At 38.9% G+C, this 10,595-nt stretch overlaps 1 protein-coding gene across 2 annotated transcripts; it reads right to left on the bottom strand.

Annotated features, from left to right (window-relative positions):
• Window positions 1–475: 475 nt before the first annotated feature.
• On the bottom strand, window positions 476–10,267 carry b4galt3 (beta-1,4-galactosyltransferase 3). 2 transcript variants are annotated; one of them, XM_087780794.1, is made up of 8 exons: window positions 10,092–10,267; window positions 9,708–9,797; window positions 6,515–7,040; window positions 6,213–6,448; window positions 4,525–4,715; window positions 4,344–4,466; window positions 3,864–3,968; window positions 476–2,739 (listed from the first exon to the last, which is right to left on the bottom strand). In XM_087780794.1, exons 3-8 carry the CDS (start codon window positions 6,795–6,797, stop codon window positions 2,412–2,414), a joined length of 1,266 nt encoding a protein of 421 aa, XP_087636920.1. In that variant the 5' UTR covers window positions 6,798–7,040; window positions 9,708–9,797; window positions 10,092–10,267; the 3' UTR covers window positions 476–2,411. The 2 variants fall into 2 exon arrangements, with proteins under 2 accessions (XP_087636920.1, XP_087636921.1); XM_087780795.1 differs by having other exon boundaries at window positions 9,708–9,792.
• Between the last annotated feature and the right edge of the window lie 328 nt (window positions 10,268–10,595).

Raw genomic sequence — 10,595 nt, 5'->3', positions numbered from 1 at the left:
GACGCCGGAGACGGTGACAGCGTCAGACGTGACGCCCGTGACAAGAGTAATAATGGTTAGCGTGATACAGCGACGAGGAAGAGGGCTGCCGGGACGAACGGTCGCTCGAAAGTGTTGTTGAGCATTTGTGCAGCCGTTTGCATGATATTTTTTTTTTTTTGTTTGGCCCTCTTCTGGTGACTCATACGGCTTTGGAGCATTATGAAACAGATCGAACATGAAGAGCTGGGGGGTCACTGTCTATTTATAGGTATGATCTCATATCCAACTTTTTTTTTTAATCCCGCTCTTTATATCCACACAGAACGTCGCAATTCCAGGGTGATGTAACAGGTTAGTACGGTTTGTGTTGTTGTTGTTGTTGTTGTTGAATTGGATGAACACAGAATGTGACGTCGTCGACATCCGATGTGTTTAAGCTCGTGAAAATGAAAAATCCCAGAGCGAGAGACTTTGACAAAAAGAGGTACAGACAGACACTTTAATAATGTCATTTATTGGTTCATTCATTTGTGGTCTCTTACAAGACTGTCCGTCAAAGTCATCCAGGAGTTTATTTCCTGCAAAACCTCCTCCTTCGACACTAGTTTGGTTATTGTTCCGATCGTATGTAGACATGAACCTCCACGATTAAAGCTGATAAAATAATCCCACTACTTCAAGTTAGCAAGCATTTCCGAGAAACCTCATTTTTTTGATAAGAAATTGCATTCCACTACACGTGTATAATTCCGGAGTACACAGTATATGAATCATCTCATATAAAACTATCCTATTTATTAAATATAGAACAATCTCCAGGTAAGCCCACAATTTGCTGATTAATCTGCTGAGATTACATAACGTCCTTAAAAGCTTTCGATGTGTCAGCACCTCGTGTCATGTATACAGGCATTATCCACGACGACTCATATTTTAAATTCATCTAAAAAAAATGATAACACAATTAGTACTGCAAAAAAAACAAACACACATTATAATCTCATTAAATAAACTTTAGAAATCCGTCCATAAATAAGTACTTCTGGCCAGGACTGTATCTTTAAGGATCCATAGACACACGTAGAGAGAGAGAGAGAAAGAAAAAAAAATAGTACTGCAACAGTTTGATTGGCTGAGAGCTGTGAATGGGCAACATTGATCATTTACATTCAAGTCACAAACACTGCAGTTTCATTCAGACCGTGGAGCCTCTCAACCGGAGTGATTCCCGACATGGCCACTGGGGGGCGCGCGTCGGTCCTGAATCGGATTCTATCATGAGGCACAGTGTGGACGTCACACTCTCACTCACGCGCACGCACGCACACACGCAGCTAAAGAAGTAAACGGAGACATAAAATAACGACATTCAGCGTTCATACATTAACCGACTCCATCTTTAACTATGACGTCATTTTGTACGTGACCGAAGCGATCTGACGAATCTTGGATACACATTTTTAAAAGTTTGCAATAATCAATCAATTATTATCAACAGACATAAAAATCATATTAGCAACGGTTAGCGTTGACATCTGTAGCATCTATCTTAAAATAAATGTCGTTTGGAGATTTAGGCAACTAAAACGATGTTCTCATAATGTTGTCAATAAAATGGTTTTAATGTCAAATCATTTTTTAACTAAAAGTACGTCATAATAAGAAACTATTTTTCACACGTATAGGGACTTCTTTAGGGGGTTCACACGTTTAAGAAAATACACAATGAGCTGAATTTATATTATTAAATGAAGTTAATATTCCACGTTGAATGGTTAAGTGAGCGAGCATTTGGACGTTCATTTTGAGACATTAAATAATGAATATTGTGACTTATTATAATGTATAATAAAAACTCTTAACGTGAGTGAAAGATCTCACTTGTATCATTAAAAACAAATGAGCACGAAATGTAATGCTGGCTATAAATGTGATGCATTTGCGGCCACCTTGAGGATAAACTCAAGCGGTGATGGACATGAACTCGGGGGGCATGTTAGCTGTTAAAAGAATAAATATTTGCTTTGTTTTGATTGTCGACTAACCCAGACAGGCACTATACTGACACCGAGTGAAGTAAATCAATTAACGGAAAGGTCTATATAAATATAAACTCTAGTCTGGCAAACATTTGTCCCACACACAGGTCAATAGGAAATGCTCTGTAACATTGAGGAGAAAAAGAAAGACGGTTAAGCCCAGAATAGAGTCTGCAAGCGACTACACTAGTCTGTAGAAGTCTGTTGAATACGCAGTGATGAAAAGGCACAGAAATACAAGCCCACGAGTGACCGACAGCAGTGGAGCAGAAGCTGCAGGTCAGCAGATGAGACGGTTTAGATGTTTCTTTCAATGTTTTTTCCACTGTCTAGAGGCGACACCCAGAAGCCGGGGCATGAAAAAAGCCCAGCTTCTCCACGTCTACAGTATCACGGCGGATTCTTCACCGTTGTTCGGTTCTTAGTCTTTTCCACTTCCACGTCTTGAGGTCTGGACAAAGTACTATTTTTCACTTCGGAGCTGTGACTCACGGTTTTCGGCGTGACCTGCTTCGCGTCAGTCTTGTGGGCAGTGTTTTGGAGGACAGGGGGCGCCGCTCTCGGAGGCGATTTCCCCCGAGGCAGACGAGGATCCTCGCCGATGTTGACGGTCAGGTTGACGTAGAGCGGCTCCAGCTCTTTGGACAGCAGCTCGTACGTCAGAGAGCTCAGGCCGTCGGAGCGCCAGTTGAGCCTGGTCCTTTTCAAAAGGTCGAATCTAAAATAGACGAGCGTTTGGACGAGTAAGAGTTTTCCACAAGCAGGATGTGTTATATTTAAGATGCAGGCATTTGGTAAAGTGGCTGAGTAGTATGAAAAAAGTTCACAACGTTATTAATTTAATTCACAATGTCACAATGAAAAGATATTCATAACTTCTCTGTGAACATTTGTAAATTAGTTTTAAAGATCTGAGCAAATAAATTTCAGTTCAGTTCATAAATTTGGTTCACCTTTTTGTTAATTTGTTGCAGGTTTAGTTTTAATAGTTTGTTCTGTGAGTTTGTACAGTTGTTTATATTTTTGGTTAAAGATCTTTTGAGTTTAATTTAAAGTTTTGTGAGTTAGTGAATGTGTTTAAAAGTACATTTTGTGGAACACTGTCATCAGTTCTTTTATTTGCACTTTGTTCTTGTTTTTATAAAAGTATCATCTACTGTGAACTGGAACCTAATTTTCCAAAGGAGATCTCCATAGGGATTAAAAAAGTTTATTTAATCTAATCTAACATTTTCAATTTTAAAACCAATGTACAAGAACATTTACAAACTTTCAAAGTTACTAAATTTGCTTGTACATTTTTAATTGTGTTGCATATTCTGTACATTTGTTTCATTTGTTCATTTTCAGTTTGTTTTGGGAAGTTTGTACGTACAAACAGCGTATGTTTGTTTCTCTAGTCACACCACAATCTACAACATGTTTCATTTTGGCACACATTATAGATCCTAATACATTTTAAAAGTTATTTGACAGTTTGTTTATATATTATGGTGAAGAAAGAGAAACGTTTTTGTGAAATTGGTCGATACTTATTCCTACTTTCATCTATAGCCACAAGCTTTAACAAGCCGGTAACAATGCCAGTTTTTAGCTAAATATAATAGAAATTTCAAATAAATGATCATAGTACATTTCCCTTTCAACATGTTTCTTTGTGCAATCTTCTGTAAAATTGTGTTTAAAATATTATTAACTATTGACATTAAAAGCAAACATTACATTACAGATTCGTTTTATCTCAATAAAAAAGAATGAAACATGATTCGTGCTTAAATATTATGTTTAAATAAATTCTCTTTGAAGGGATAAATCATCTTAGGTGTTCAGTACACAACGTACCTGCGTGGATTTTGCTCGTTGCCTCGGTCTCCTCTATGCTTGATCATTTTATAATGGCCGATGGCCACTGGGGGGCGCACAATCTTCATGCCTGACAGACGCACTCTGTTGTCGCAGCAAGAGAATAAACAATAAACAAAAATATACTTTTGACTTGGTATTTAGAGCAGTATAATGAGAAATCATGATTAATTTACTAATGCACAAGTTACATTAAGAAAATAAAATGTTGAAAAGGAAATAAATTCAGTATTTTAGTGGGAAATTTCAGGGTTATACAAAAGTAAATATCAAAGTTAAATTCATGTTAACTGATCAAGAGATTACACATGAACTCACTCACAAGTGGCCAGCAGTGGAATGGAAACAGAAGATTAGTGAGTTAAAGAAAATGAAAGGCGGAAAAAAGATGAACTGAAATGAAAACAGAACGGATGAGAAAAGTAAGTTAAAAAGGGAAAAAAAGGCAACGGTTCTTACCTGGCAGCGATGTCATCATCTTCTCCCCCCCAACCCCAGTACAGGTTGGGGAAGCCGTTCATCTTCATATACTGGTCCGGCGTGACCGCCGACACGCCGCCAAAATACTGCGGGTAAGGGAGCCTGTGAGGCAGAAGAGGATTCATAAGAGCGTTCGGACTGTTGTGCAGTCAAGGCTCACCTGTATCTGAACTTGTCCATGGCCACGGACAGGTGTGTGGGGAACTGCTTGTTGCAGCTGTAGGTGTTGTGGTCGTTCTCGGGGAGGAGGTCCACGTCGTGGAGGAAGATGCAGCTCCAGTCTTCATCTCTGAGAGCTTCACGCACGCCGATGTTCAGCAGCTTGGCTCGGTTGAAAGTGCCGTTACCCCACTAGAGTGTAATGGTGGAGTTACAACTTGAACGGTGAGATTCTAACACTTCTGTTCGACAAGAACACACTTTCAGCTTTGTTCCTGTCGAGTGTGTGATCATGAAGACTTGTTTTTATTAATAATGGATGAAAAAAAAAGGATTTGAAATACTCTTGTCCAGTCGATGAGTCTGATGAAGTTGTCCTTCTAGTTACAAATTAATATTTTAATGAAATAAAAAGATCATTTTTACATAGAATTAGCACATAATCATTCAAATGTTTTTTTTGTATTATTCAAATGATCTCCTTCATGCCAAATAATTAAATAAACACCCCAAAAAATACAATTTTCTTTTTTACACCCTAATTTGGCATATTTACAAATACAGTATATGAAAAGACACTGTTTCTGACATCATTGAAACCCCTTGCAGGAGCCAATGTCTAAAGCAGTCAAGTTCCCACTCAACGGTCCACTTCTTTCCCCCAAGATTAAGTATAATGGAAAAATTTATTAAAATTTAAAAAAATTAAAAATTATTAATTTAATTTTTATATATAATAATAATAATAACAACTCGTCAATAACTAGCTAGCTTGGGTGAAATTGTCCACCATGTAACCATTTGTATCTTGAATTCTGTAAATCTCCATTTAAATAACTTATGTTGAGATCTTTTTTATCCAATAAATAATAACACAAATAAGGGCATTTTTAACATTTAAAAATGTTAAAAATTGTAATTATTAAAATGATCCCCCTCATACAAAACAGTTGAATAATAATCATTATTCCCCCTAACTTTGCAGTTTTACAAACCATCCTAGAACGATTATAGATTAAGGCTATAACAAACCCTTGCGGGAGCCAAGGTCTCAAGCATGCAATTTACCACACAATGTAAAGATTTTTCTGCTCTATATAATATTTTTAATCCTAAAAGATTGCATAAAATGGATAAATAAATAAAAATGAAAGGTGAAATGTATCACCCCCATAACCATTTGCAAACCTAAATGCTGTAAATCTAAAACTAAATAACCTATAATAACATAATTTTGAATTAAAAAACAACATGGTAAAACTTTCAAAATGACATTTCTTCAGGGGCCACATTTCATACAGTGTCTGTTGTGAGGGGCCATCAAGCACAAATAAAAGGAAAGTAATGACTAAAGCTTAATATGATATAATTATTATTTTACATATATACTGATATAAAAGCACCTTTTTTTCAATAAAATGAATATTTACCCGAAATAACTTTGAGGGGAAATAAATTACTAAAAGCGTAGACAAAAAATTCAAAATGAAATTGAAAACCCTAAAGTCATATTTAGCGACTAAATACAAAGTAAAATAGCAAGGTTTTACATGATCTTTGACCTTATAATGACAGTCAAAGGGCTGCACTTTGCCCAGAGACTCTCAATTGCTCCTCTGATGTCAGATTTTATTTGTAAGGCGAAGATCTGGTCAAACACAGAACGTGAGTCGCGGGCGGAGTCTATACCTGCTGCACGATGTAGATGCTGTAATGGATCTGCTGCCGCTGCAGGAAAGGGTGGAGGTGGTACAGGAGGGCTCGCAGGTGCGTCTGACGATTTCGGTACGGAACCACGATGGCGGTGTGATGACGTGGTTCACAGTCTGGAGGTCTGTAGCGTCCGCCCGCCGTCACCAGAGGGTTCCTGCGTCTGATCTCGTCCAGGGTCAAAGGTGAGTACAGCTGAACCGACACCGGTCCCACTAGAATCCCAAAAAGAAAAAGTTGAAGGGTTGGAAGATGTTGGGCAAAACAACCCTTCAACTCACCCAGCAGTGGCGAGGGGATCTGGCACTCTCTCAGGGGTTGCCCGGTGGTGGGGGGTCCGGTGCCAGAGTTGCGTGGCGGGGGAGGGGGTGCGCCCAGATGACTGAGGTTGGTGTACACGTCATGGGGTCGTGAGTAATCGAACTCTGGCTCTGTGGTGTGAACCAGGACGGACACTAGGCCTCTGAAGCCCCCGAGGGAGAAGTAGAGCACAAAGGCAAACTGGAAGCCCATGAGCAAGGCTAACGTGCACGGCGAGTCCAGGGAGCGTCCACAACACGCCATAATACAGAGAAGGAATAGCCTGGCGAGAGGAAAGTGATCGGGAGGGAGAAGGGAGGGCGAGGGGGGTGAGTGGAAGCAGGATGATGAGGGGAGTGATGAAGGAGAGGCAGAAGGAAGGAGGGGGGAGACGGGTGGCGTCCAGAGAGCTCAGGCGTGAAGGAGGAGGCTGTCCATCAGTAGGAACGGCTGGAAGTAGTGGTGAAGCTCAGTGGGCACTGCCATCACCGTCTGACCACAGACCAGCTGGGGAGGAAGAAAATATTAGATTAGATGGACTTTATTAATTATTAATCCATCTGGAGGTCTCCTTAGGGAAAATTAGGTTCCAGTTAATGGAGGTTTATAAAAACAAAACAAGAAAACAACTCTGTGAAATGAATAAAGTATATATCTATCTAAAAGAACTAATGCAAGTATAAAGAACATAGATCAAAATAAAGAACAAATATCAAAAGGAAATAACTCAAATAAAAATAATACAAAGACTAACATATAGACTATCATCTTTTCGCTCCACTCCTGCCCCCAAATTCAGAATTATGGAGTCTAATAGCACAAGGAATGAATGAGTCCCTGAGTCTATTAGTGTTGCATCATGGGAAGAAGCATTAATGCACTCATTCTGCTTCTCTGCTCACTGATGACAGTGTTCATGATGGACAGCAGTTTGTCGAGTGATCTCCTCTCAGCAACTGTCACCAGCTTCATGCCAACCACAGAGCCAGCCCTCCTGATCAATCTGTCTAACCTGTTGACACTCCTCTTGGACACATTTCCACCCCAACACACCACAGCATAGAACAGGACACTGGCCACCACAGACTGGTAGAACATACAGAGGAGCTTCTTGCAGATGTTAAATGATCGAAGCCTCCTCAGACAGTACAGTCTACTCTGAACTTTCTTATACACATGGTCTGTGTTGCAGGACCAGTCGAGTTTACTGTCCAGCCACACACCGAGGTACTTATAGTTATCAACTATCTCCACCTCGTCGCCTCTGATGGACACTGGACGTGGCTTTGTCCTGGACCTCCCGAAGTCCAAGACCAGCTCCTTGTTCTTTGAGGTGTTCAGCTGCAAGTGGTTCCTCTCACTCCAGTCCACAAAGTCATGTATCAGACTCCTATATTTGTCTTTGCTGTTTTCCCTGATGCATCCATATGGTGAAGAGGAGAGGGGCCAGTACTGTCCCCTGAGGTGCTCCTGTACTGCACACCACAGTGTAATGCTGCTTTTGAGGCCGAAAGGTGTTGTTTTTTCATTACTGTTTACCATTTCCTCCTATGAACTCAAGTGCCATTAAATGTGTCGTGTGTACCACTTTACATCTTTTAGTAACACTTATTTAGTTTAAACATAATTTATGAACACATGAACTTTCATCATTATTAGTGCATCAAAAATAAAAAGGGGGATTTTCCTCAGTAAATGCATCAATGATCTCACATTCGAACATCATGCGTTAATAAATAAATAAATAATAAACAAGTTATTGTTTCATGCATTAACCCAGAAAATACATATTAACTTGTCCAGCATGTAATATAAAGTATATTACAGTTGTGGAAAACACATTGATTTAGCAATACATTGCGATATTTGGATTATCAGTAAAAATAAACATATACATTATATATATATATATATATATATATATATATACACACAAGTTCGGAGTTTATTACAACTTCAGTACCTCCACCACAGTAGATGGTGCCAAAGAAATTTATAAAATGACAAGTTGTTTTTAATCTAAATGTGTTGACATTATGTCTCCTTTGAATTGTGTAGGATTTTTTTCTCTCTTTTCAAACTAAAAGCCCGGGTCTGAATCTGGCCCTCCAAGTCATTCTCTATGTATAAAGTTAAGCTAATGACAGCTAAGAAATAACAAAAACAGATTTTGCCTCCGAAAATACAAAATCAAGATAAGAGTAACAGTTTTTTACATGTAAATCCAGGTCCACCTGTGACTAGAATATCACAATATTCTACAATGTTTTAATAATATCTTATTGTTTAAAAGTATATTATATAAGGTAAGGTAAGGTAAGGTAAAAAGACAAAGGATACAAAGACTAACATAGAACAGAACATCCAGATTATACTAAAAATAATATATATGTATACATTATAATTACAAGTATTGTGAAGTTCTTGCCAATACTTGCCCCAATATACATTATATACATTATTATTTATTATTATTCATCCAAATAATTAGGAGAATCATTTAATAATGATAATAAGGAAAATTCGGTTAAGAATATCACATTTTATATCAAAATGTTAGATCCTTATATGTGTAAACATAACAATTTAGGACCAGTTTTATAATGAAACACATTGTCTTTCTTTTCTAACCTGTTTTTGTTTTGTTTACTAATTACTTTTTCAGGTGGAGGTTCTTAGGACAGTGACCAGGAAGCGCAAAACAAACAAGCGTTCAAACAAATTACGAATTCCCAAAACATCACTGAGCCAAATCACAAATTCACAAAATCTAGAGAAAAAAAAACACAAAACAAAAGCTGAAAAAGAAATTAAACAAAGTGATTGTGTGTTTTGTTTTGTGTATTTGTCATTATTTCTGCTATTGTGCGTTTTGTTTAATTGATTCTTTGTTTGGTTTCATGTATTGGTTTATCCGTTTTGCACCTCACAGCCACCGTAGCTTATATCTCCATCAGACTTTTCCAAACTTTTCACCTCTTTACTCTTATAAGGTCACTGTTCTGGATCTGTCCCAGCTACACGGGGTAAAGGGCACAGTGTATACGTTTCCAGTCTGCGTCATCCAATGACTTCTGTGACAGTGGGAGGAAACCAGAGTTCCTAGAGGAAGTTCCACCTCCAACACAGTTGCATTAGAACCACCACCTTTTCAACAACAAAAAAAACACCAACCTTCTGGGAGGAGACGTCATCAAACGGAGCTCCTGGTCACGGGATCACTCCACCTCTCTCCTCCTCTGTCGCCTTTCATCCTCTTCTGTTCTGCAAAAAGAGAGAAACGATGCTCAAGACTGGACCTGGTCCAGGATCGACTTTCTCTTGTGTCCTGGATCAATTCTGGGCGGTTCTTCATGCAGGGAAATCTCTCCTGAGCGACAATAATAATCGGATCACATTTTTAAAAAAAACAGAGAGATGACAACATTTCCCCTCAAGCGTCCATTAGTTGATTGACAAAATTTTTTTAGATATTAAAAATGCTCCGTTTTTTTAAATTTTATTTAAACGCTTTTTTTTCCTGGCCTGTATCGCGATATGTTGCAGCTGTCGACTCACCAGCACATCCCTGCAACCATTGCAATCCGAACACGAGCTTCTGGAGCGAAAACAAAAGCTTTAACGTCTCCTCCTCACGTCTGGCACCGAAGACGGATCGCCGCGGGCTCGTCCTGCTCGTGTGAACCGCTTCGGGCTGCGATGGCGCGCAGGGTCATGGCAGCATCGCCGAGCAAGTGTCAACACAGACGGGCGAGCTGCTGCCGCTGCCGCCGCGACGTCCTCCGCTGTCGGGGGTGACGCCGGCGCGCCGCGGTGACGTCACGGGCGCCATCTTTGAGAAGGGCACTTGAAGCAGCCCGTACTAAAACATTTGTAAATCTGCGTGTTTAATTCATTAAAGAGAAACAAAATACAATTAAAACATTACTTATAAAAAGAATATAACAAATATAATAATATAAAAATATTAATAAATGTGTATGTGTATAAACTAGTATAATTTTGCTAATCAAGTTATTGTAATGAACATTATTATACACTGATACATATATATTCATGGTC

The sequence above is a fragment of the Callionymus lyra genome, chromosome 19 (assembly GCF_982586985.1).
Source record: "Callionymus lyra chromosome 19, fCalLyr1.hap1.1, whole genome shotgun sequence".
Taxonomy (NCBI): Eukaryota; Metazoa; Chordata; class Actinopteri; order Syngnathiformes; family Callionymidae; genus Callionymus; species Callionymus lyra.
Note: the sequence above shows the minus strand (reverse complement) of the source record. Positions and strands in the feature narration are given on the sequence as shown.